Consider the following 26630-nt stretch of genomic DNA (forward strand, 5'->3'; position numbering starts at 1 on the left):
AAATGTTGGGATTATAGTGAGCCACTGCAGTCTGCCATGTTTATAAACTTAATATAATAATATATATCTTCCCTTGTCTCAATTTCCTCAGCTGTAAACTGGGGATAATTACAGTAACCACCTCATAAGGATTTTTTTTTTTTTTGAAGAGCTGGATCTCTCCACGTTGCCCAGGCTGGGTTCGAACTCTTGGGATCAAGCAATCCTCGTGCCTCAGCCTCTGGAGTAGCTGAGACTACAGGCGGTACACCACCGTGCCCAGCTAATACTCGTATGGATGTTGTCAGGATTATGAATGAACAGAGGAAAAGATGTGCTGGAGCCAACTGTACAGGTTTGAAGGAGCTGCTTGTTCAACTTTCAGAAATGTTGTGGACTGGCAGTTGAACAGCTGTTGTTAAAAATAAAATTATATAAACTTACAATTAAATAAATCAGACATTAAAGGTAATAAATACACAAAATTCATCACTTCCTATTTTACTGCATTTCACTATTTTCTATGTTCTTGAGGTCATTTACCCCTATTTTATCTGAATTGTTGAAAGAACATATAATGGTGTACACTGCATCTCTTTTGAACTCCCCGTTCAGTGACTACATATAGATAACTTGAAATCTGATAAGATGCCAGTATGTAAACCGTGGAAATTGCCAGCTACTCGTGAGATTGAGACGGGAGGATCATTTGAGCCCAGAAGCTGGAGGCGGCAGTGAGCTATGATCCTGCGGTGCACTTCAGCCTGGAGGGGAGGAGGGGAGGGGAGGGGAAGGGGGAGGAGAAGGGAGGGGAGAAGGGCGGGGAGAGGAGGGGGAGGAGAGGGGTAGGGGGGAGGAGAGGGTGGGGAGGGGAGAGGGGAGGAGGGAGGAGAGAGGAAATGTTAGAAACGAAGACTCCACTCCCCCCCTCCAAAAAAGTCAGTTAACCATTGACCAGCACACCACTGAGAGCACTTAGTGCCTAGCACACGGTAAACGCTGCGAAAAATGTTTCCTACTATATTTATGTTTGTCCACTGGGGTCGCGGTGTATAGTCTTTTACATGTGTGGGTCGGAATTAAAAATCTGAAGAAAAAACAGAATTACAAAAAGCCAGATGGTGTGCTAAGTTACACTTATTTAATCCTCCCAAGAATGCTGTGAAGTCTGCACTATTGACTATCCCCATTTTCCGGATGGGGAAACTGAGATTCTGAGACGGTAAAACTCCGGCGGCGCCATCCGTGAGCGGAAGCGGGATTCGGCGTCGCAGCACAGCAGCATCCGCGCTCGCGCACTTGATCGAGGCCCTTGCCTTACTCTCACGGTTACGCCACCAGCGGTAATTTCGCTTGACGGCACAAGTGAAATGAATAGGTGCCTTCGTGCTTTTGGCATCTTGGGAAATGTAGTCCACAGGCTCAACGACCATCACGGTCCGAGAAGGGAGGGGCGGGGAGTAAATCGGTCATGGCCTTGAAACAAAAGAACAAAGAAGCCCTTCTTGTGCGCCGCGACGTTTCAGCCACGCAGCGCGTGAGTTTCGTCGCTTTGGTCGTGCCCGTTGCATGTTGGGAACGGCAGGTCTCATGACTCGGATACGTCGACACAAAATGACGGGACACACGTTGTACGTTCCCATCAGGTCTGGGCCTCGCCCGAGCCTCGGCGTTCCAGGACGCCAAGCTTGCGGTGCAGCAGTAACCTTTAGGTATGTATGACAGGCGTTCGGGTCGACCACGAACACAAACTGAAGCCCTACGACTTTTCATGTGTTTGGGCTCCCGCCGAGGCTCGGACTGCTAGCGGACCACCCTCCTTCCTCCGGCTTCTCCCCATTCTGAAAGCTGAGGTAGGCCCTGGAGCGCGGAGGACGTGGATACAGACTGAGGCCGTGAGGCACGCCTGCACTGTCCCGCCGGCGGGGGAAGGAAGGTGGTCCGTCCTCAGCGCCGCAGCTTCATAGTCCAGGCACCTGGCACCGGGTGGGTGGGCTCCAGACCCAAGGTTTGTCAGCAGAAGCGGACCAGTATGTGGGGTGGGCTTGGTGGGCAGGCATAGGGTCGCAGCTGTCCGGATATCCGCGGAGCCTCCTCGAGAAGGATCTGGTGATCCGGATGGAGCCACGGTTTTGAGGTGTTGATGAGCAGGGACGGGGCTGTGGTCAGAGGGCTGTTAATGGGAAGTTGGGTGGACCATGCAAGAGTAACAGGGGTCAAGTGGAGTGTTACTGGGTAATCAGTGGGGGCTAATATGAGTGTTTTAGTCGATGTGGAGCTGTTGGGATATGTTCATTGATTAGCTGAGGGGGTGGTAGAGTGGGCATCTAGAATATAATGGGAGGTGGATGGAGGTGTGATACCCGAGGGATTGATGGAGTTATAACACTCAATGGGTTAATGGAGAACAATGGGGGCATGGTAATTGAAAGGATAGTAGCAAGGCTATCAAGGAAATAATAGAGAAGGATGGAGGTCGATCAAGGGACTAGTGGGGGTAGTGGTGAAAGAAGAGATAATGAGAAGCTGATGGATATTGTAGTCAAAGGGTTAATGTGGGCTATGGTGGCATGACCATCTGGGAATTAATGGGGACAGAGTGAGCAAAGAAAGGGTACTAGTAAGCTGTTGGGGGTGTGATCATCCAGTGATCTATCAGTGGGGGGCACAGTTGGGCAGTGAGGGGAGAACGGGGAATTGATGTGTGATCATCAGGGAGTAACAGGAGTGTGTGTTACGGAAGGGGTTACAGGGTAGTGCAGTGGTCTGTGAGGGGTCAGTTGGAGGGCTGAGTTAATGGGGGCTGATAAATCAGTAATTGAGTGTTTATGGGGAGCTAATAGGACATGATCCTCCAGGCATTAACAGGGGCCGATAAAGATATATTAATAATAATAAAGGAATTACTGGGGGCCTGATCATTTGAGGGATTAATGGGGACTGGAGTAGACAGAGATCAAGGGGTGAGAAGTGCAATGAGGTAGTATTAGGATAATGGGGATAAGAAGGGATTAGTTGGGGACTAATAGGGCTATATGAATCTAGGAACACTGGGGACAACTAGGGAGACGTCACTGAGATGTAAGTAGGGATGAGGAGGGCAGGGAAGGGTTGATAGTGGGAGTTACAGGGTTTAATGTGTGGAATGTGGTTGACAGTGATGGGAAGTGCACAGGGTCACTGATGGGTCATCTATGGGATAAGTGTTGGGTTTGTGGGGTCTTTAGTGGAAACTGTGAGGTAAGTGATGGAGCCTGAGAGCTCAGTGATAGGGTCCTTGGGGCCCTATAAAGTCAGTGGGGTCAGTGCCAGGGCTTCAGTTGGCTCATCTGCTGAGTAAACTGTCACATGGGTCAGATGAACCCAGTTTGGTTTGTGTGGTTCTCTCCACCCTGCAGAAGTAGGTGGCAGCCCATTCAGCTGGTTACTGATACTGGGTGGCGTCAGCTGACTGTCGGGAGTTCCTTGGACAAACTGTGTGTGAGATGGGACGGACATCGAAGGACAAGCGGGATGTCTACTACCGCCTGGCCAAGGAGAATGGCTATCGTGCCCGTAGCGCCTTCAAGCTGCTACAACTTGATGAAGAATTCCAGCTCTTCCAAGGTCCCTAAATGGCAGACGAGTCACTGGGAAGTTGGTGGCGGGGTGGGCAGAGGAGACAGACAAGTGGACTGGGTCTGCAGAGCCCCTGCGGTAGGTGGGCTGACTCAAATGGGCCTCTGGGGCAGGAAGATGGGCAGAATACCCAAGAGGAGTTGGGTACCTGGGCAGTGGAGAGATGGGGGTGCTCCCCAGTAGAGAGGGATGAACTTTGCAGGGTCCCCAGGTTGGAGAAGTAGGTGCAGCTGACCAGTATACTTTTGCTGTGTATCCCCAGGTGTGACACGGGCAGTTGACCTCTGTGCAGCCCCGGGCAGCTGGAGCCAGGTGCTAAGCCAGAAGATTGGGTAAGTGTGGGGGTCCCCGATGGGAGGTCCAGGAGGGCGGGGGCCAGGAGTGAAATTGGGCTGACATGGGCCATGTTGTCCACAGGGGCCAGGGGTCTGGCCACGTGGTGGCTGTGGACCTGCAGGCTATGGCTCCGATACCAGGTGTGTTACAGATCCAGGGAGATATCACCCAGGTGAGAGCATGGCTGAGGGAGTTGGGGTGTATCCTGGGTGAAGGCCCCCACCTGGGAGCTATAGAAAGTAGAAGAGAGACAGAAGGATAGAAACAGAGACTGAGAAAGACAGAGTAACAGCAGAGAAACAGAGCCAACAGGTCTTCATCGGAGAGAGGCAGCAAAAAATGATGGCACTGGGTCCCTAGAGTTGGAGCCAAGTCTTAGACAGGCAAAGTCTGAGAATTTGGCTGACCCAGGGGCTGTGGGCCAAGGCCATGGGCAGGTGGGGTTCAAGGGCAGCAGTGGGAGGCCCTGGGGCCACTCATCCTCCCTCTCTCCATAGTTGTCCACTGCCAAGGAGATCATCCAGCACTTTGAGGGCTGCCCCGCGGACCTAGTAGTGTGCGACGGGGCTCCTGATGGTAAATAGCCACAGGGGGTGGGAGGCCCAGTGTGGGCCCCTGTGTGTGTCCTTCTCTGTATCTCCCACCTCGGTTGACTTCTGCCTCTTCAGTTACTCCTTCCTCTTCCCTCCACTCCCAGCCTTCTCCACATCTGGCAGCTCCTCCCCACCTCTGTCTTCCTCCTCCGCATATCCCACCCTTTGAGTTTGGTGTCTGTTGTTCGCCCTTCCCTCCTCTCATTTCTCTGCAAACGTCCATTGCCACGGTAGTGTTTATTCATCGTTTCAGCCAGCCATTCAACACACATTTACTGAGTACCTGTTGTGTTGGGAAAACATCTGTGAATAAAATTCCGCCAATGTCTGACCTCATGGAGCTGATGTTCTGGTGGGAGCAAATGGAAAAGAAAATAGACGATTGAGCCAATGGCCTGTTAAAAGGCGCTAGGTACCAGAGGGAAATCAGTGAGCAGGCCCGGAGGGGGGATACCTGTTGGGATTTTAAATACAGTGGACGAGGAAGGCCTTACTGACTTGGCAGCAGAGACCTGCAGGAGGTGAGGGAGTAAGTCATGGGTATGTGTGGAGAAAGAGTGATCCAGGCGAAGTTCCAGCCCATGTGAAGGAGGGTGCTTGGTATGTGTGAGGAGCAGTGAGGAGATCAGTGGTTGGAGCAGAGTGAGGGAGAGAGTGGTAGGTGAGGTCAGAGAGGTCACAGGGGACAGGTCCTATAGGTCCTCATGGGTCATGGTGAGGATGTTAGCTTTTTCACTGAGATGGGAGTTCAGAGAAAGCCATGTGAACACAGGGGGACTGTGCCTGACTGGGGCTGTGACCAGACCCCTCGAGTTGCTGTGAGCCGTGTGAGGGACGAGGGTGGAAGCAGGGGACCTGGGAACGAGGAAGTGACAATGGAGGCAATAGCGGAGAGGAGAAGAGGGTCAGGTCAGGACATCTTTTGAAAGTAGATTTGCTAGTGGCTTGAATGCGGGTATGAGGAGAGGACATCGAGTGGCGGCGTCAAAGGTATCTAAGGTTTGGGGCCTGAACAACCAGAAGCATCAGATGAGATGGGGAAGCTCGTGGGAGGAGCAGGGTCGGGAAGGAAGGTCGGGAGTTTGGTCTGGATGTGTTGAAGATACGAAGTGTGATCTGTGAACCTGGAGTTCAGAGGAGCAGTCTGGGCTGGAGGTGGGAATGATAATGATGCTTGTGCATGTGGTGGTTTTGAGAATTAAAATGAGTTCCTAAGGATTAGGAGCTCAGAATGTGCATCCAGATGGCAGAGAATGATTTGCATCCAGAAACTTAGCAGTAACAGAGCCTGAGCCTGGGAAACGTTTGTAAGCTTCTCATCTCTCTGGTACAAGAAGATGCATAGAATTACACGGGACCCCGTAACGCTGTTCCTCTCGCCACAGTAACTGGCCTCCATGACGTTGATGAGTATATGCAGGCCCAGCTCCTCCTAGCCGTGAGTAACCCTGGCTTCCCCTGACCTACCCTGGCCCCCTCCTGGCTGTCCCCCCCTCAGCCTTAGCCATCCCTCCTGCCCACAGGCTCTGAACATTGCTACACATGTCTTGAAGCCAGGGGGCTGCTTTGTGGCCAAGGTAAGCCTTGTGGGACCTGGTGGCATGTAGGGAGAAGTCCCTGAGGGCCGCCCTCACCCCTTCATCTTTACCTCCCTACCCTGCAGATATTCCGAGGCCGGGATGTGACACTCCTCTACAGCCAGCTGCGTGTCTTCTTCCCCAGCGTGCTCTGCGCCAAGCCCAGGAGCAGCCGGAACTCCAGCATCGGTCAGTGGGGTGGAGAGGCTGGGCAGGCAGAGGGGGATCTCAGGGACACAGCCTACAGAGGGTGGAAGTGGTAGTCACCCCTCACTCCAGATTCCTCCCACAGAGGCCTTCGCTGTCTGTCGGGGTTATGACCCTCCTGAGGGCTTCACGGCGGACCTGACCAAACCCCTGCTGGACCACTCGTACGGTGAGAGCTAGAGCCTGGGCCCATCCCTGGGGAAACTCTGCCCCCCTTATACAATTTGTGTCCCGAAAGGGCCGGCACCCTCAGCCCCTGGTGAGAATTCTTTCCCAAGAGGATCCTCCACCCCAGCCTCTGGTGGAAATCCACCTCCTCATGGATATTTTGTCCCAGGAGGGTGCCAAGCCTTGCCCCGGTGGACACTCCACCTGCCTAAGGCAATTCTGCGCTGGGAAGACTCAGTCATGCCCCCAGTGGAAACTTCACCCTGTGTGGAACTTCTGCCCCGAGAGGGTTTTTAGCCTCGCCCCTAGTAGGAATTGATGGAGAGGTGAAGAACCTACCCTTCTAGAGACACATTCGAGGGAGGCAACACGGAATGGAATATCAGAACAGGGGGGTTTAGAAGGGGTGATTATGGAGGGCCTCCCTGAGGAGGTGATCAGAACCAAATGACAGATTTCTGGCAGAGGCATGAGAGACTAGCTGGTGGATCTGTGGGGGCGGGGCTTGGCACTTTGCTGCAGCCTGTGTTGTGACTGGCCCCAGGCGTCTCAGCCTTTTCCTCAGTCTTATTTTGCCCTTTTTCTAAAACTCAGATTTCAATCAGCTAGATGGTCCCACCCGCATCATTGTGCCTTTTGTGACCTGTGGGGACCTGAGCTCCTATGATTCGGACCAAAGTTACCCACTGGATGTGAGTGCCCAACCAACAGTTAGGTGGGGGGTGCGGGGAGGCTGTCCTGGGTTCCCGGGTCCTTACCAACTCCTCACCTCTCACCTCGTGTCCCTGCAGCTAGAGGATGGCTCAGAGTACAAGTATACCCCGCCCACGCAGCTCCCCATCTCCCCACCATACCAGGAGGCTTGCACGTTGAAGAAGAGGGGGCGACTGGCCAAGGAGATCTGCCCCCAGGACTGCCCCATCCGCAGAGTGGACACCTTGCCCCAGCCCCTGGCCGCCCCTCAGCCCCACACCCTGCTGGCCCCTGAGGTCTGGAAACATGGCTCTGAGCTCACATTTGACCCCTTCCCAGTTTGCCTCCCAAACCACATGGTTTCTGGGGCCAAAATTCTCTTCCCTGTCTCCCAATAGCTATAAAAATCAATGGGTAAAACCAAGCATAATGAACAGAAAAGTTCAGCAAAATATCTGAGTCTCTTTTTTTTTTCCCCTTGGGTAGATGGAAGACAATGAAATGAATTGTTCACCTTAACCCATTAAGGTAAGTTTGCCTTTTTGTCTAAGGGTTTGTGTGCCAGGCACTGATTCAGGTCGAACTAGAGCAGGGAGCAAACAGGCAAGTGTCTCGGCCCTCTCAGAGCTTCCAGTTTGGGGAAGAGACAGACAAAGTCATAGACTCATGACAAGTCCGTGAGTACAGGAGTTTCTCCATACATACACACTGTTAAGTATGTCACAGTGATACAGGGGATGAAAAATAGAAAAAATAAAGCAGGGTCAAGAGTACCAGGAATTCTAGGCATGGCAGTTTGCGCTTTTTAAAAAGGTTGTCATGGACGGCCTCACTGAAGTAATGTTTGAGCAAAGACCTGAAGGCGGGAATCCGTGCGTTTATCTGGAGGGGAGAGCATTTTGGGTAGAGGACACAGCAAAGTCCCAAAGGTGGAACTGTACCTGGTATGGGAGGAAACAGCAAGGGGGCCAGTTTAATGTAGCCGAATGGGCTGAAACTGAAATGTTAGAGAACGGCCCTCTCCAACAACGGCCAAGCAAGTTATTGAGACTTAAGTCTTCCATTTAAAAAGATACCTTAAAAAAATTGAAACAGCAAATCACAGTGGGAAAAGATATTTACAAGCCTTATATGTAGTGTTTTTAATATTGAAAAGGTCCTATAGGGCTGGGCGCGGTGGCTCACGCCTGTAATCCTAGCACTCTGGGAGGCCAAGGCAGGTGGATCACACGAGGTCAGGAGTTTGAGACCAGCCTGAGCAATAGTGAGACCCCGTCTCTACTAAAAATAGAAAGAAATTAGCTGGACAACTAAAAATATATAGAAAAAATTAACCGGGCATGGTAGCCCATGCCTGTATCCCCGGCTATTCAGGAAGCTAAGGCAGAAGGATCGCTTGAGCCCAGGATTTGAGGTTGCTGTGAGCTAGGCCGACGCCACGGCACTCTAGCCTGGGCAACAGAGTGAGACTCTGTCTCCAAAAAAAAAAAAAAAAAGGCCCTATAAATCATAAGAAAAAACATGAGAATGGCCAATAAGCACATGAAAAGCTGTTCTCACCAGGGAAATGCAAGCTAAAACTAAAAAGATTGACAACACTAAGTATTTGGAAGGACTGCAACAATTGGAACCATTGTACATGCTGCTAGGAGCATAAAATTGTGTGGCCACTGTCAAAAATTATCAGGCATTGTCTACTAAAGCTGCGTGTATGCCAGGTCCACTCCTAAGAGATGAGTACTAGAATGTTCCTAGCAGCGCTATTTGTAGTTACCTCCATTAAATCATGGTATATTTGCAGAGGAGAGCTACACGGCAATGAGAATGGACATCCTATAATTATACAAAATAACACCTTATAGTTACTCATTAAGCTGAACATCATATATGTTTTATGCATTTTTCTATGTGTTACAGTTCATGATAAAAGGGGGGAAAGTCACAAAAATGTTAGCAGCTTAGTGAACAGTGATTATAGTAGAGAAAACTGGAACACATGTTTTTGTTTAAAACTTCCTTTTCCTTTCATCTTTTGGTTAGCTGGCATGGCAATAAAACTCAGAAACTGCCTGCTATCAGGAAAACCGGAACGTGGGTTGATGAACTTGTTTTCAAATATCTCATCAACGGGACCTGAATGAACAAGCCCTGAGTAGGAATCTGCAACAACCAGCACGAAGACAACAAGGAAGGAAACACTGCAGAAGTCTGTCTGTACTGCAATGGGAATTCTTGAATGAGGTCTTACCGCTTCTCTAAACCTCCTCGGGGATGTCCTGATTACATCTAGAGTTTCCCCTGAAAGCAGAGGTTCTTACCTGGATAGAAGTCAGGGGTATCCATGAACTTGAGAGGAAAATGTTACATCTTTATTTTCACTAATGTACTGGCAATGTAGCCTACTCCCAGTTGCAAATGTTGGCAATAAATGGCAATAGGAAAAGCAGTACCTGCAATTTTCCCACCAATACAGATCTGTTATTTTTATGTGACATTACAGATGTTACAGGCATCTTGAAATATTGTTCACATTCATCACCACTTGGAGTGATAGTAGATGTTATAATTTGGTGTACTAATAAAGTAGCCCATACATTACTGCATCTCAATTTTGTTTCAGTTTAATGTATGGTGATAACTGCATTTCATCGTAATTGGCTCCATTGCAATCTTGTGTATTTGTGTGTGTGCGTGCATGTGTGCTTTTAAAAATATTCTGAGAAGGGGTCCACGGATTTAACCAGATGCCAAAGTGTTCCCCAGAACAAATTATTTAGGTTAAGAACCCCTCTCCTAAAGAAGTGTCAGTGGGCCGGGCACTGTGGCTCACACCTATAATCCCAACACCTTGGGAAGCTGAGGTGGGAAGATCACTTGAGGCCAGGAGTTCAAGACCAGCCTGGGCAGCATAGTAAGACCCCATCTCTAAATATATATATATATATATATATATATATATATATATATATATATATATATATATAAATTAGCCGAGCATGGTAGTGTACACCTGCAGTCCTAGCTACTCAGGAGGCTGAGGCAGGAGGATCACTTAAGCCCAGGAATTGGAGGCTGCAGTGAGCTATGATGATGCCACTGTACTCGAGCCCAGGCAATAGAGCTAGACTCTGTCTCGGGGAAAAAAAAAAAAGAAAAGAAAAGAAATGTCAGCAAGTCTGCATTGACTGCAGTCCTGAATTTCTACAACTAGCAAACGGGAGATGACAAAAAGTCCCCATCTATACAGAGGTGTTTTGTGCAGCTTAATTCCATGTCTTTAGAAACTCTCTCTGTGACCCAAGGACTACCAGTGACCTCAGGAGTTGCCACACCCTAGTCTGTGTGACCCCAGGAGTATACACACTCAAGTCTGTGACAGTGTCCAATCCCCAGTCAGAAGTGGTGTTTAAACACTGGAGTGTGTTTATAGGTGTGTCTACACTCCAGTCTCTGACCACAAGAATAACCACACCCCAATCTATGTGACTCCAGGAATGCCCAAACCCCACTCTATGTGAGTCTCAGACTATCCACACCATAGTGATTTAACCCAGGGGTCTTCTCACCTAAGCCAGTGTGACCACAGGAATGTCCATACCCCAGTCTCTGTGGCCCCAGGAATGTTTGGCAGAAGTGTCCACACAAAAGGCTGTGTGATTGCAGATGCATCCACACCCATTGCAGTGCAAATCCAGCAGTGTTGACTCATGCAATAATCTGAGACCCCAGGCTCTGTGAGTCCAACAGTGGCAATGCCTTGGTCTGTGAGACCACAGAAGTTTCCACAGCCAGTCTTGGTGGTGCCATGAGTGTGCACACCCTCAAACTGTGTGACCACGGGGGTGTCCAAACTCCAGTCCGGGTGACCCCACGGGTGTCCACAGCTCAGTCTGGTGCTCTGGGAGTGGTTCTTCCCCAGTCCAGCAACCTCAAGAACATCCACTCCCCAATCTCTGTGACCCCAGGAGTGGCCATACCCAAGTTTTTTGTGACAGAAGTAATGTCCAATACCAGTGTATGTGACCCTGGTGTTGTCCAAACCCCATAGTCTCTGGCCATAGATCTGTCTACACCCCAGTCTTGATGGCCTCAGGAGGGTGTACTCCCCCATCTGTGACTGGGAGACTATCTACTCCCCTGTCAGTGTGACCACAGGAATGTGAAACTCCAGTGCCCGTGACTGCTGGTAGGTCCAGATTCCAGTCTGAGTGACCCAGGGAGGACACATCCCCATCTGTGTGACCAAAGGATTCTCCACACCCCAGTGTCTGTGACCACAGGGCAGTCAATTCCCTAGTCAGTGTGACCAGAGGAGTGCCCACACCTATTGGCATGTCCTGAGAGATGTCTATATGCCAGTGGGTGTGACCCCGACAGTGTCCACAACACAGTTTCCTTGACTGCAGCAATGTCCCTGACCCAGCCAGTGTGAGTCTAAAAGTGTCTACACTGAGTCTCTGGGACCCAAGGATGTCTGTTCCATAATTTTCGTGACTCAAGGAGCATTCATCCCCCAATCTGTGTGACCCAAAGAGTATCCACAGCTGGGTCTGTGTGACCTCAGCCATGTCCACATCCGAATCCGTGTGACCCACCACATGACCACATCCCAGTCTGTGACCCCGTAGAGTCTCCATCCTAATGTGCGACCCCAGGAGTATATACATCACAATCAGCATGACCCCAGGATTCCTTACTCCCAAATCTAGTGACATGATGAGTGCCTACACCCTCACCTGTGTGAGCTCAAGAGGGTCCACACCCCAGACTGTGTGACCCTGGAAGGGTCCATACACCAGTCAGTGTGTACCCAGGAGTGTATTCTTCCCAGTCAGTGTGACCCCAGGAGGGATATGTCTAGAGGAATAGTGATCCGGGCAAAGGGGAAAGCCTGTGCAAAGGCCTTGAGGCAAGAGCATGCCTGGCACATTTGATGGACAGCAAGGAGACCAGTGCAGCAGGAGCAGAGTGGCCGAGGGGCCGCTGGTAGAAGGTGACATCAGAGAGGTCCTATAGGACCTTGTGGGCCAGGAGAGGACTTTGGCTTTTTCTCGGAGAGAGATGGGGGCCACAGCAGGGCTCTAAGTGCAGGAGGGCCATGGCCTGGCTTGGGTTGTAAGAGCATCCCTCTGGCTGCTGCAGCATGGTTACCCAAATGTTTTTATTTGTGAAAACTCAGAGAATACTAAAAGGGTGCACACTACTGTATGTCCTCTTTTGTAACTCTTTTTATATTTAAATTATAACTTTTTTTAAAAAGTGCAATACTTCGGGCGCGGTGGCTCGTGCGTGTAATCCTAGCATTCTGGGATACTGGGCTGGTGGATCACTAGAGCTTAGGAGTTTGAGACCAGCCTGAGCAAGAGTGAGACCCCCATTTCTACTAAAAATAGCCAGGCATGGTGGCACACGCCTGTAGTCCCAGCTACTCAGGAGGCTGAAGCAGGAGGATCGCTTGAGCCCAGGAGTTTGAGGTTGCAGTGAGCTGTGATGACACCACGGCACTCTAGCTGGGATAATAGAGCGAGACTCTGTCTCAAAAAAAAAAAAAAAAAGTGCAGGCCGGGCGCGGTGCCTCACGCCTGTAATCCTAGCCTCTGGGAGGCTGAGGCGGGAGGATCGCTCAAGGTCAGGAGTTCGAGACCAGCCTGAGCAAGAGCGAGACCCCGTCTCTACTAAAAATAGAAAGAAATGATTTGGACAGCTAAAAATGTATATAGAAAAATTAGCCAGGCATGGTGGTGCCTGCCTATAGTCCCAGCTACTCGGGAGGCTGAGGCAGGAGGATCGCTTGAGCCCAGGAGTTTGAGGTTGCTGTGAGATAGGCTGACAACACGGCACTCTAGCCCGGGCAACAGAGCGAGACTCTGTCTCAAAAAAAAAAAAAAATGCAATGCTTTGCAAGCAATAAAGAATTCTATGTCTAAAAGAGAGGTTGCAGTTGTGCCTGTTGTTACTCCTCCCCTCCACGTGCTTTCTGCACAGACATGTCTCAGGAATGCACCTGAGGAGAAGGAGGAGCTGTGGCCTTCTGCAGCTGCTCAAGGTAGCACTTCGTTTATTGTCTGCTATGGACTGAATTATGAATTCAACAAATTCATGTGTTGAAGCCCTAACCCCCAATGTGACTGTATTTGGAAACAGGGCCTTTAAGGAGGTAATTAAGGTTAAATGAGGCCACAAGGGTGAGGCCCTAATCTGACAGGACTGGTGTCAACATAAGAGAAGGAAGAGACACCAGAGCTCCCTCTCTCTCCCGTCATGCACACATGGAGGAAAGGCCATGTGAGGACACAGAAAGAAGGTGGCTGTCTACAAGCCAGGAAAAGAGACCTCACCAGAAACCAACCTTACCAGCACCTTGACCTTGGACTTCCAGCCTCTAGAACTGTGAGAAAATAGATGTCTGTTGTTTAAGCCACCCAGTCTGTGGTATTTTGTTATGGCAGCCCAAGCAACTAATACATTGCCTCTCAGGTTCAAGGCTGATTTCAGGAGACTCATCTTGACCATGTGTGAGGGGACCAGGTGCTCAAGTGAAGAAGGAAAATTCGGCACACCCTTCTTGTCTAGTTGAAGAGGGCTGTGGAGCCGAGGGAGGGGTGAGTGGCCCAGAAAAAGCCAGGGATGAGAACCACAGCACTCCTGCAGGTTCTGGGAGCTGTGTTCATGGAACATTCTCAGCCACATTGCAAGATGAGTAATAATTACTTGGGAAGATTTCCAGAACTGCCTCGAGTCTTCCTCTAACGCTCTACCCACACCTGGTTCATGTAAGGTTGTTCTCTCACAGAACACATATGCAGGTTTAGAGCCATTGATGCCTTGGTTCAGAAGAATAAGTGTAATGGTGTAATTTCAGGCTGGTGGCAGCCCAAGGGAAGGGGCAAGTGTCTGAGTCTCTCTAGGTGACACAGGGGCTGGGGAAAGCTGGAATGAATCATGGGTCACAGCCCATGACTCACAAGAAAGTTCTGCCAGATGCAGGAGCTGGGAGCCATTACCAGCCAAGCAGGGTTGATGGATAAAAGCTTCAAAGGATAATTGGGTGTGCATGCCTGCACACATGTGTGCACACATACCAGCATGTGTGAAGTTATGTGCATGTGTGCATGGTGTGCTTATGCCTGTGTGTGTGCACATTTACAATGTTTTTGCATGCATGCATACATGCTACATGTGTGCGTATTTGTGCTTTGCTGTTTTGAATGTTGGTGTGATTATAAGCACATGTGTGCAACACAAGTTCAAGTGTGCACACTCATGGAGGTGCTACGGTGCAGCAGGTACGTGGGGACCTGTACCCTGACAAGGGTATTTGTGAAAAGCAATTGTACATGTCTATGAGGATGTGCTCATGTGTGAGATTCCATGTGCAAACCCCTATGGCCATGGGTGTTAGCCTGAGTGTTTGCATCTGTGTGTACATGCCTGTACATGTGTATGCCACATGCACAGTTGTGTGTGAGTGCACAGGTACAGGGAAGCCCACTGGCACAGACTAGTGTGTCTAGCGTCTATGCATGCATACCCCTGGGTGCCTATGCACATGCCAGCGTGAGTGAACAGGTATACACACGAGCCTGGGTCTGGGTGTCCATACACATATGTGCATGGCTTTAGGAATTTCCATTGGTCTGGGCACCCGTGAATGCACGTGTGTGTGTACAAGTGGCCAGGAGCCTAGACCTCTGGGCACCATGCATGTGTGTGTGCATGAGTACAGGTGTGCCCATGGACTTGGCCCTGGGTGTCTGTATACATGTACCCCTGCGTGCCCACAAATGTGTGTGTGTGCATGGAAGCATATTTGTCCACGGGCCTGGGTCTGGGTATTTGTGTGCATATACCCTGTGTGTATGTGGATGGGATCAGGTGGGCCCATGGACACGCCTCAGTGTCTATGCATGGGTACCTCTGGGTGCCCATTCATGAGTGTGTGCACGGTTTCAGGTGGATCTGGGTATACGTGTACATGTCCCTAGGGGCCCATGCATGGGTATGCTCACGTGTTCAGCTGTGCCAATGGGCTTGGGCCTTGGTGTCTATGCATGTGTACCCTTGGGGGACCACTATGGCATTTGTGCATGCATATGTGACCCTGTGTGGGGCATGGGTGTGCAGATGCACTTCCACCTACACCTGGCTAGGGATTATAAGGGAAACCAAGGAATGTGCTTCCTCTAGGAATCCGGGTTTGGGCGGAGCCAAGGGAGTGAAATTCGGAACTGTTTTACTTGTCTCAAACTTTGTCACTTGACACAAAGGTAGAGCTTGGAAAACACCCCTTCCTTACTTCAATCCCCTCCCCCTGAGTTGAGCTCTGTGGCAACCCAGAGACAATGTGGCCAGACTTCAGAGGGCTGGGAAGATGAGCAGTGCTTGCGAGCCATCATGGCAGGAAGCCACTGGGAGCAGGGAGGAGAGAATTGTGCCTGGAAACTCAGGGGAGGCTTCCTAAAGGGTGAGGTAGGAAGATGCAGCAAAGGGGGCCCATGGTACTGGGGAGGACCTGGACCTGCAGGGATGGGATAGGAGGACAGATGGCAAGACAAGGGACACTCAGAAGCAAGGGCCTGGGAGTGGGGAAGCAGTGTCCATTCAGCCAGGAAGCTGTGTCTGGCTCTCTCATCACCTGTAAAAGAGCAAGTGCCCAGGCTTCGGAGGGGCCCAGAGACAAATGAGGGTGTATGAGGGTGAGTGAGGGTGTCTGAGGGTGTGTGGGAGTGTGAGGGTGTGTGTGGGTGTGTGAGAGTGTGTGAGTGTGTGGGTGTGTGAGAGTGTGTGGGTGTGTGAGGGTGTGTATGGGTGTGTGAGAGTGTGTGTGGGAGTGTGAGGGTGTGTGTGGGTGTGTGAGTGTGTGTGTGGGAGTGTGAGGGTGTGTGTGGGAGTGTGAGGGTGTGTGTGGGTGTGTGAGAGTGTGTGTGAAGGTGTGTATGGGTGTGTGAGGTTGTGTGTGTGGGTGTGTGTGGGAGTGTGGGGGTGTGTGTGGGTGTGTGAGAGTGTGTGGGGGGGTGTGTGGGAGTGTGGGGGGGGTGTGGGTGTGTGAGGTTGTGTGTGTGGGTGTGTGTGGGAGTGTGGGGGTGTGTGTGGGGGTGTGGGGGTGTGTATGGGTGTGTGAGGGTGTGTGCATAGGAGTGTGAGGGTGTGGGTGTGGGGGGGTGTGAGGGGGTGTGTATGTGAGGGGGCGTGTGTGAGTGTTCTTTCTGTCCCTGAAACAGGCAGTTTAGGCTTAAAGAACTGTCCAGGATTCCACAAGCCCCTGGGGCCCAGAGTAAGCTGCCTGCTCTTCCTGGGCCTCTGGTATTTGCCACTGTCTGCAGCCCAGGTACAAGGGAGCATTTAGTCTGAAAGAGTAGCCTACGGGCAGTGAGCAGGCAGGTGGCCACTCCCCAAGATTGGGCCATCTTCCTCTCCTCTGACACTTCTGGGTCCTAACAGCTAGCCCCAGGGTCAAAGCTTGGATGCCGGCTGGAGGAGCCATGGCCACAGGCCTATCAGCATGAGGGTAGTCAGGCCTGGTGGGGCTGCAACCCTGGGCCAGGAGGGGACACCTCCACTGCTAACCCTGGTCACCCACCAACCCACCCAGGCATGGCAGATGCCTGGGGGGCGGTGGGAGGCACAGGGACCCGCAACTCTCTGCCTGGCCCTGGTTGGAGAAGGGTGATGCTTGTCCTCAACTCCAAGTCTGGCCCAGATGTAGAGCAGGTTTGGAGAGGGCAGAGGGATCTCCCCTCCCAGCCTTGGCACCCCAGCCCTGCCCGGCTTCACCCCAAAAAACTCTCAGGTACAGGATCAAGACCTTCCTGTGCTCTTACCCTAACCCTAAGCTAATAGCTTTCCTTTAGATCCCCAGGGGGGTCAGCAATACTGACTGTGGACTGTCGGGCAGCAGGCCACGGTGCACAGTCGTTCAGGCTGTGCCCTGACAAAGGACACCTGGCCAAGGAGGAAAGAGGGGACAGAAATGCATCCCGGTCTCCTCTAGCATTCCTAGGGCCTGCCTTGGGGCTGTGTCCTTCAAGAGGAAGGGGTGTCCTTTTCTAAAGTTGACAAAGGCACTGAGTGAGCTGGTGGCACCCCTCAGTGTCCAGGTCTTCAAAGGCAAAGGAAGACTGAAGAGGTTGCAGAAAGTAGACATAGCTCCGAGGGCTGCACAGGCCTTAGCCTGGGGATGTCTCTGAGCGGAAAAAGTGCTGGGCTATTGTCTCGTGCACTCGTCCGGGAAACTTGTAAAAAGCTTTTAAACAGACAAGACTATTCCCAGGCGTCCTTTCAGTGACATGCTAGGCGTTGTCTAGCAGACTCTTAAAGCTTATCTGATTCTATAGGAGGCTGCACCTCTGTCTTTGACTGGGCCATTTTCAACTCTGTAGAGGTAGAAGTTAAGCTGTGCAGGGCCCACTCTTCCCATTCGTAAAAATGCAAACGAATTTTGTCCTGTATCAAAGATACAACTGATTTCTACCCTGTGGAAAAAGATGATTCCAGATATATTGCATCTATTGGCAAATTCATTTTGGTGTCCCTGGGAGCCTAGATGTCTGTTCTTCAGATTGTCCTTTGAGCCCATTGTAACATCGTACCAGTTCCCTCAGTATCTATATAAAATCTTTGACACGGGTTCACTTTATATTTGTATGAGTTGTGTTGTTACCATTTTGGAAATGATCCATTAACCGCATCTACCAGCTCATAGTCCAGATGACATCACCAAGCAGGGAGGGGAGGGACTTGCTTGAAGTGACCCTCAGGGACTGAGACTCGAGGCAGGGCTGAACCCAGGCTGTTGTGGGCTCTGCCCTGCTTTGTCCAGGGTGTGGAATGGGGGCCTGTGACACACCTCCACCATGAGGATGTGGAATGACCCTCTGGGATGAGGGGCCCTCCTGTCAGTTCCCACCCTCTGTGCTGTGCCCCAATTCAGATTCAAGACATGACCAGCCCCCACGTCCTCCCCCAGGCCGTCCTGGCTAGTGGCAGTGCTGAAATGTCCCCATCCTGGGCTGCTGTGCTGGAGACACATGTAGGAAGGGCTTTATTCTCAGGCAGGCTATTTCAACTGTCATGCCTCAGCTTTCTTATCTATAAAATGCAGATAATTACAGTTCCTGCCTTATGGTGGCAGGGAAAAGATTAAATGAGATAATGCACACAAAGCTCTTCAAATCGCCTAGCACAGAGTAAGCACTCAGTATATATCTGCTGTTAGTCATTAAGTCTGGTTGCTTTGCAGAGCTTCCAGTGGCAGATGTCTTTGAAGGGATACTTGGGACCCCTTCCAGATGCTGGCCTGGGGGGACCAGCTGCTCTATCCTTGGATAAAACACCCAACTCCCTGGATCAGGGAGGTCAGACCTCTGGCCAGGCAGGATATGCCTGGCTTGCTCTCTCTGGAACCCCTGTGCTGCCATCCAAGGGATCCTGGGGCCCAGGGGAGAAAGTGGGTGCAGCACAAGGAGAGGCTAATTCCCTACAGGTAACAGTGGGGCCTCCCGGGGAGGTCACCTCTTGGTTTCCCCATCTGCACAATGAGCACTTTGGAGCTGTGCATTGCTGAAGACCTTTGCAGCTACTTTTTGGGGAAGAACAGATGGTCTGCAAGAGCACAACAGCTGGAAGCCGAAGTTCCCCCAGCCCAGGCCCTGCCGTTGGAGACAAAGTACACAGACACCCCTCTCCACAGCATGGGAGGTTGCCCAGCAAATTGAGAGCCCAGTTGCCCAAGTTTCTTGGCTACTGAGGAGGAACTTTGGGTTCAGGCCAATCCTGAGGCCTGCCTGGGGGACTTGTGGGGGACAGGGGATAGACTCAGTGGCCTGAAGGGTCCCTTCCAGTCCAGGCTCCTCTCTGTGTGTGGCATTGGTATGCTCCGACCTCAGAGGACCAATCTGCAAAATGGGAAGATAACCCCACGTGGGCTGAGAGGGCAAGAAGGTAGATGTATTCTTCAGGGATCTGTGGGTTGTAAGTGGCAGAAACTCAAGTCAAACCAGCTTAAGGTAAGAGGGGATTTACTCGAGTAATGGAACAGACCTGGGACAGAGTGAGCTTTGGGCCTGCACACCACGGCCCAGGAATCAACGTCTCTCCGGAAGGGAGATCTGCTTTCTCTTTGAGAGCTTGGCCCTCAGCAAGCTCTCCCACGTGGTGGCTGCCTCACCTATCCCCAAAGAGCAAGGGACCCCCACAGACAGAGAAGCCTCTTTCCCTTCGGGTCCAGTTTTAGGTCACGTGACCTGGCTTGGGTCCCACACCATTCATGACCCTGTGGTCAGGATGACAGATTGCTCTGATGGGCCAGACTAGTTACAGGTCCACTCCTGAAGATAGGGGTTGGGAGCAGGGGATGGGCAGAAGTTAGTCCCATAAGGACAACATGTACTGGAGTGAGGTGATGTGTGTCATCAGAAGAAAGTGGAGAGTGGCGTGTTTTTTTTTTGTTTGTTTGTTTTTGAGACAGAGTCTCGCTGTGTTGCCCGGGCTAGAGTGCTGTGGCATCAGCCTAGCTCACAGCAACCTCAAACTCCTGGGCTTAAGCGATCCTCCTGCCTCAGCCTCCCGGGTAGCTGGGACTACAGGCATGCGCCACCATGCCCGGCTAATTTTTTCTATATATATTTTAGTTAGCCAGATAATTTGTTTCTATTTTTAGTAGAGACAGGGTCTCGCTCTTGCTCAGGCTGGTCTCGAACTTCTGAGCTCAAACGATCCACCCGCCTCGGCCTCCCAGAGTGCTAGGATTACAGGCATGAGCCACCGCACCCGGCCCGAGAGTGGCATTTAATAGAAGAGGGAAGAGGTGCTGAGTTGGCAAAAAGAATGCCTGCCTACCATGGCAGGCCACTGGCATGCCATCCTTAAGTACAAGCACTGGCAGCCTTGGTCTCTGTCTGCCCACCATGTGGACGTCCTCAGTTTTATGCTATAAAGTTACCCCATCTCTCTTAGCCACCAGAAATTCTGCATTCCATGACAGATAAAAAAGGTAATTTATACTAAAATGCCAATGGCTACCAGAAGCCATTAAACATGTTTGCAGCAGAGGCTGTCTGAAGAAGGCAAAGCCTCTCTGTGCATGACTTAATCTTCTGGTGGGATTTAGGGCAGTGTGGCAGAAGGATGGGGAGCTCTCGGAGAGACTGCCAAGTACTCCATGGGCCTGGCAGCTCAAAGGCAGCCCAGGGGGAGAGAGCAGCCTCCCTCCCATCTTCTGTCACCATTCAGAGCAGATGGACCTCCCAGGCACATCTGAGCTCCAGGCTCTTCTGTCCCCTTCCTCTGAGGAATCTGTCTGTTCAGCTATCAGCCTGTCAGTTCGGCTCTGGTCCAAAGATGTTGTGTAGGTGTGTATTCATCGAGCATCAGTTTCTAACACTGATTTTTTGGAAGAGGGAGGTCTGTTCTTCTGGACCATTAAGGATGAGTTCTGTGTGAGAGGGTCAGAGGGGAGGGGCGGGAAGCAGATGGGATGGGTTAGAACATTAGAATTGTCATCAACCTGCTTTTCCATCCACCCACAAGTCATCTACCCAACCACTCACCTAGACTTGCACCCATTCATCTACTCGTAATTCACCCATCTACCCACCTATTCATTCATCTGTTTATCTAGCCACCCCCCCACGCACCATGTAACTGACAACTGTTGTGCCCTTTCAGCCCTCCCAGTCTAACTGGAGAGACATCCACAGGTGTATCTCACTGCATGATTCTGTGATCAGTGCTGTGGATACCCCCCAAGGAGCATTTGATTATGACAGTGGCATTTTAGCTGAGTGCTCACAGATCTGTCGGTCTTTGCCAGGAGAGAGGAGGAGGAAGGGCGTTCCTGGAAGTGAGGACAGTAGGTAGACCCTGGGAGGTGTAAGAGAGAATGAGTGTGGTTGAAGCATACAGTGGATGGGGGGCCAAGGCAGAAGTTGGCACTGGGCAGCTGAGTAGGGGCCTTTAATTTCTGGCCCAGGGGAGTCAGGGGTGGCTTTCCATCAAAAAAGCCAGCACCCAGAGAGTGTGGCCAAAAGCCTGGGGTGGCTGGCCTGCTCTTGCTCCAGGCCTCAAGGAGACACATGTGCCAACCTCCAGCCTGCAATTCAAAGAAACAAAAAGACACTAAACCTCAGGAAGAATGCCATTTATAGGAACTGCCCCCAAGATGAATAGACAGATGGACAGATGGATGCTTAGACAATGTGTGTGTGTGCAGATGCAATCGTGAACTCTGGTCCATACCACACACTCCAGGGACACATGCCAGGGACCCAGTGTGGTCAGGGGCATCATGCATGTGCACCCCAATGTACCTGGCTCTGCAGGGCTTGGAGGGTTCACAGGATGCACGGCCGTGTTGCCGAGGGAAGAGGGCAAGAAATTATCTGGCCAACTAAAAATATATATAGAAAAAATTAGCCGGGCATGGTGGCGCATGCCTGTAGTCCCAGCTACTTGGGAGGCTGAGGCAAAAGGAATGCTTGAGCCCAGGAGTTTGAGGTTGCTGTGAGCTAGGCTGATGCCACGGCACTCTAGCCTGGGCAACAGAACGAAACTCTGTCTCAAAAAAAAAAAAGAAAAGAAAAGAAAAGAAAAGAAAAGAAACCATTCGAGGCCTCTTCAGGAGCACTGGGTGCTACTGGCTCTGTTGAATGCAGTTGTCTTTCACAGGAAGCAAGAGCTAGGAGGACAGTCAAAGATGTGTCCTAGGAATGACACCCCTGGCAGGGGATGGGGCTCAGTGCTGAACCAAAATACCTGCACGGTGCTGCCAGCCTGCTAGGTATCAGGTCAGAAAAGTCCCTCAGCCTTGACAGCTTGGCATGAGAGTGGTGCAGTCAGATCTTGGGGTGACAGAGGGACCTAGGTTAGGGGATGATGTGCAGGGAGGCCCTCGGGTTCCAGGAGCAGTGGGGAGACCCCAGCTGGTTCTGGAAGGAAGGGGAACAGCAGCCTGCAAGTGGGGTGGGGCAGAAGGCCAAGGGCAATGGGTCTGCAGGGTGAGGAAGGATCTCAGCCTCCACCTAAAGCCCAAGAGTCCTGTGGCAGCCCCATTCCAAGCGCTCTCCAGGCACAAAGAGGCCAGTAGCACCTATTTGCTGGGGTTGATGGAATCCTGTAGTCAACATTGCCAGGCATCACCTGGACGGCAAGCCCAGTGCAGGCACTGGGAGCTCCAGACAGGACAGAGATGGGGCACTGCCTGGTGGGGAGACAGCCAGACACTTCCGTGTGGTAGGGTTATGGAGCGAGGGTCTGCTCGGGGCTTGGGAGTCCCAGAGGAGAGAGGTGGGAAAGGTCTCCCCCACCTCAGAGGTGACACTGAGCTCCTGGATCTTGAAGGGAAACTGGGAGCTCTCAAGGATAAGAAGGGAAGGGAGGGCGTTCCAGGCAGAGGGCATGGCATGGGCAAAGGCAGCGAGACATGCAAAGGGAGAGTAAGAGACAGGAACAAGTTGTGCCCCTGGTGTTAGGGTCTGTGAGGTACAGACTCCAGGACACAGTGCAGGTGGACAGGGAAGATGAGGCTCCTCCGACTGAGACCTCACTGCCTGAGGCTTCCGGTGGGGGGGGTTCCCTTAACCCTCACCTTAACCTAGAATCCCACTGCCCCATTCTACAGAGAGAAAGCTAGGGCAGGGAGAGAACAAAGCCATCCTTCAGAGATGAGCACATGCGTGTCCTGCCAGGTAGTTTGGTGGCCAATGCAGGGAGGACACTGTTGTGGCCAGGATGAGCTTGGGGATGGGTTCCATGTCTACTGGACAACAGCCACAGTTTCCAGTTTCTACCCAGTTACTAGCTCACAACGAGACTTTGAAGAAGTCACTGAATCTGCCTAGACGTCAGTTTTTCCATCTGGTTTAATGGTATCACTGATGCTCCAGGCTCAAGGGCGTTTAATTGGGAGTCTATGGGTGAGGGGCATGCATAGATGAGTTTCCAAAGAGCCCTTGAACTTGCATCCAACTCTGTAAGTGCTGTCAAAGCCAGCCAAAGACTCCCAGGAGCACATGTGTGGTAGAACAAGTGGGGTTTATTTCTCATTGCAACAAGGGAGACCACGCACTGTGGGGAATCGTGGGGTGTCTCAGTAAAAGGGAGTTCAAAATAGGATTTGGGCTTGTGTCAGGTGACTTGGGGGAAGGGTTTAAGGAAGCAGGGCTTTGCTTTAGATAGGAAGTGGAGGCAATTCTATAATTGGGCAGCTTAATAAATCTCACTGAGAAGGAGGGCAGACTAGCTAGAGTGGAGGCTGAAGCTGTAATTGGGAAAGAAGCAGCATAGTAACCAGGCCAGGGGGACATTTGGTTATTTCTGTGGTTTGGACAACGCTCATGTGTCTGTGCTCAGACAAGATTATAGACCGGTTTTAATTTTGTCTTGATCCATCATGGTCACAGAGCAGCCTTGTCTGATATTGATGTTTTGTGAAATTGTTCATGTTCAGCAAGAGGACATCAAGCCCTAGCTATGGGTGCCAGACCAGCTCCCGGATAGCAAGGGCTGTTTTTCCCTTTCTCAGTGTGATCTTAAGGAGAGGGCTCTTGGCTTTCATCGGATGTTCTGGGAGATTCAGAATCCCACAGAGAAACATGCTTAATCTCTAAAACCATCTGTAGCCCAGATAGACTTTGAGTCACAGATATCTGCCCACAGATGGCCCCCCAGGTTGCTTATCACATCTGAGCCTCAGTTGCTGCCTCTCTAAAATGGGCAGTTCCTATGGCAGTGTGAGATCGTGTGTGGGAGTGGGTAGCCACTAGCAGAGGCTCTGACAATGGTGAAATTAAATCACTCTGTAAAAAACCAGTCTTTGTGAAATTAAATCCCTCGACCTTAAAACCACCATGGACTATTGGATGTCAGCAAGAAAGACTGTTTGGTTTCTTTTGTAAAGATCAGCTTTTCTTCTTTGTGCTTTTTTAAAAGTCCTTTTTACAACATCAATGGAGGGGAATTTGACATCTAATAAAAATGCATGTGTTTCTCTTTCGCCCCAGCAATCCCACTTCCAGCAATTTACCCTGAAGATACACTTCCAACAATGTGAAAATACAAATGCACAAGAGTATTCATTGCAGCATGGTTTATAATTTCAAAATATTGGAAACAATATCAGTTCCTATACATAGGCAGTGATTTAAATAAACTGTGGTACAGTCACACGATGGAGCTCTATGCAGCTGCAAAATGATTGAGGGAAAAAATCTATGAACTGATGAGGAGTGATCTACAGGCGATACTGTTAAGTGGAACAAGTGCAAAAAAGTATGTATAGTATGCAAGCCTTCATGTAAGAAACAAGATGATATAAGAAAACATATGCATATTTGCTTATCTGTACAAAAATAAACATTGGAAGGATAAAGCAGAAACTATTGAGACTGGTTGCCTAGAAGGAGTGGGTAGGAATGGGATGGAAGGAGGAGGACAGAGAGTGACACTTCTCTGAGTATACCTTTTGGTCTAGTTCTGACTTTTAAAACCATCTTAGTGTTTCGTATACTTTACAAATAAATGAAATTAACAAGGATAGGGGAAATTACTGTTAGTGAGAATGTAAAATGGTGCAGCAGCTGTGGAAAACAGTATGAAGGGAAGTTCCTCAACAAATTAAAATAGACTGGGCTACTCAGGAGGCTGAGGCAGGAGGATTGCTTGAGGCCAGGAGTTCGAGACCAGCCTGAGCAAGGGTGAGACCCCATCTCTACCAAAAATAGAAAAATTAGCTGGATGTGGTAGCACGCACCTGTAGTTCCAACTACTCAGGAGGCTGAGCCAGGAGGATCTCTTGAGCCCAGGAGTTGGAGGTTGCAGTGAGCTATGATGACGCCACTGCACTCTAGCCTGGGTGACAGAACAAGATCCTGTCTCAAAAAAAAAAAAAATTAAAAATAGAAATACCGTACGATCCAACAATCCCACTTCTGGCTATATATATCTAAAAGAATTGAAAGCAGGTCTCAAAGAGATATTTGCGTAGCCATTTTCATAGCAGCATTATTCACAATAGCCAAAAGGTGGAAGCAACCCAAGTGTCCCATGACAGATGAACAGAGAAGCCAAAAGTGGTATATACAGTCAGCCCTCCATATCTGTGGGCTCTGCATCCATGGATTCAACCAACCAGAGATCAAAAATATTCAAAGAAAGAAGTGTGTTTGTACTGAACATGTATAGACATTTTTTCTTTTGTTATTATTCCCTAAATAATATAGCATAACAACTATTTACATAACATTTACATTGTATTATGTATTATAAGTAATCTCGAGATGATTTAAAGTATACCAGAGGATGTGCATAGGTTAAATGCAAATATAATATTATGCCATTTTATATCAGGAACTTGAGCATCCATGGATTTTGGTATCTGAGGGGGTTCCTGGTACCAATTCCCCATGGATACCGAGCGATGACTACACATACCACGGAATATGATTCAGCCTTAAAAAGGAAAGACACATGCTATACCATGGATAAACCTTGAGGACATTATGCTAAGTAAAATAAGCCAGTCAGAAAAGGGCAAATACTATATAATTCCACTTATATGGAGTACTTAGTAATCAAATTTGAGGAGAAAGTAAAATGATGGTTGCCAGGGACTATGGGGAGGGGACAATGGGGAATTAGTGTTTAACGGGTATGGAGTTTCAGTTTGGGAAGATGAAAAAAGTTCTGGAAGTGGATAGTGGTGTTGGTTGCACAACATGTGAATGTGCTTGATACCACTGAACTGTATACTTAAAATTAGTTAAGGTGGTTGGCCGGGCACGGTGGCTCACGACTATAATCCTAGCACTCTGGGAGCCCGAGGCGGGAGGATTGCTCAAGGTCAGGAGTTCGAGACCAGCCTGAGCAAGATAGAGACCCCATTTCTACTAAAAAATAGAAAGAAATTAGCTGGACAACTAAAAATATATAGAAAAATTAGCCAGGCATGGTGGTGCATGCCTGTAGTCCCAGCTACTCGGGAGGCTGAGGCAGGAGGCTCACTTGAGCCCAAGAGTTTGAGGTTGCTGTGAGCTAGGCTGACGCCACAGCACTCTAGCCCGGACAACAGAGTGAGACTCTGTCTCAAAAAAAAAAAAAATAGTTAAGGTGGTAAATTTTATGTGTACTCTACCACAATTAAAAAAACATGCTCAGTGAAAGAAACAAGACACAAAAGATCACATATTGTATGATTCCATTTATATGAAATGTCCAGAATAAGCAAATCTATAGAGACAGAAAGCGATTAGTAGTTGCATAGGGCTGCCAGGGAGAGAGAGAGATTGACTGCTAAAGGGCACAAGGTTTCTTTTTGGGGTGACTAAAATGTCCTAAAATTAGATTGTGGTGATTTTTACACAAGTCTATAAATATACTACAATTGCATTGTGCACCTAACATGGGTTAATTTTACAGTATGTAAGTTACATCTAAATTAAGCTATTTTTGAAAATAAATAAATAAT

At 50.0% G+C, this 26630-nt stretch overlaps 1 protein-coding gene across 4 annotated transcripts; it reads left to right on the forward strand.

Moving 5' to 3' along the window:
* The first annotated feature begins 1193 nt into the window (after positions 1-1193).
* FTSJ1 (FtsJ RNA 2'-O-methyltransferase 1) lies at positions 1194-9780 on the forward strand. 4 transcript variants are annotated; one of them, XM_045538032.1, is made up of 13 exons: positions 1207-1691; positions 3378-3585; positions 3860-3929; positions 4015-4105; positions 4431-4509; positions 5912-5964; positions 6050-6103; positions 6190-6292; positions 6396-6479; positions 7073-7170; positions 7270-7467; positions 7658-7699; positions 9212-9780. In XM_045538032.1, the coding sequence occupies exons 2-12, from the start codon at positions 3465-3467 to the stop codon at positions 7688-7690; spliced, it is 984 nt and encodes a 327-aa protein (XP_045393988.1). In that variant the 5' UTR covers positions 1207-1691; positions 3378-3464; the 3' UTR covers positions 7691-7699; positions 9212-9780. The 4 variants fall into 4 exon arrangements, with proteins under 4 accessions (XP_045393985.1, XP_045393988.1, XP_045393986.1 ...); XM_045538029.1 differs by lacking the exons at positions 7658-7699; positions 9212-9780 and having other exon boundaries at positions 1194-1691; positions 7270-7615; XM_045538030.1 differs by lacking the exons at positions 1207-1691; positions 7658-7699; positions 9212-9780 and adding an exon at positions 1700-1832 and having other exon boundaries at positions 7270-7615.
* The last annotated feature ends 16850 nt before the right edge of the window (positions 9781-26630 follow it).

The sequence above is a fragment of the Lemur catta genome, chromosome X (genome assembly GCF_020740605.2).
Source record: "Lemur catta isolate mLemCat1 chromosome X, mLemCat1.pri, whole genome shotgun sequence".
Taxonomy (NCBI): Eukaryota; Metazoa; Chordata; class Mammalia; order Primates; family Lemuridae; genus Lemur; species Lemur catta.

What these genes read in the sequence shown, in the direction of transcription:
- FTSJ1 (XM_045538029.1), top strand. Translation starts at nt 3,465, where the DNA reads ATGGGACGGACATCGAAGGACAAGCGGGATGTCTACTACCGCCTGGCC. An exon ending in AGAATTCCAGCTCTTCCAAG is followed by an intron (nt 3,586 to 3,859) that starts GTCCCTAAATGG and finishes GTGTATCCCCAG; the next exon opens with GTGTGACACGGGCAGTTGAC. An exon ending in GGGGCTGCTTTGTGGCCAAG is followed by an intron (nt 6,104 to 6,189) that starts GTAAGCCTTGTG and finishes CCTACCCTGCAG; the next exon opens with ATATTCCGAGGCCGGGATGT.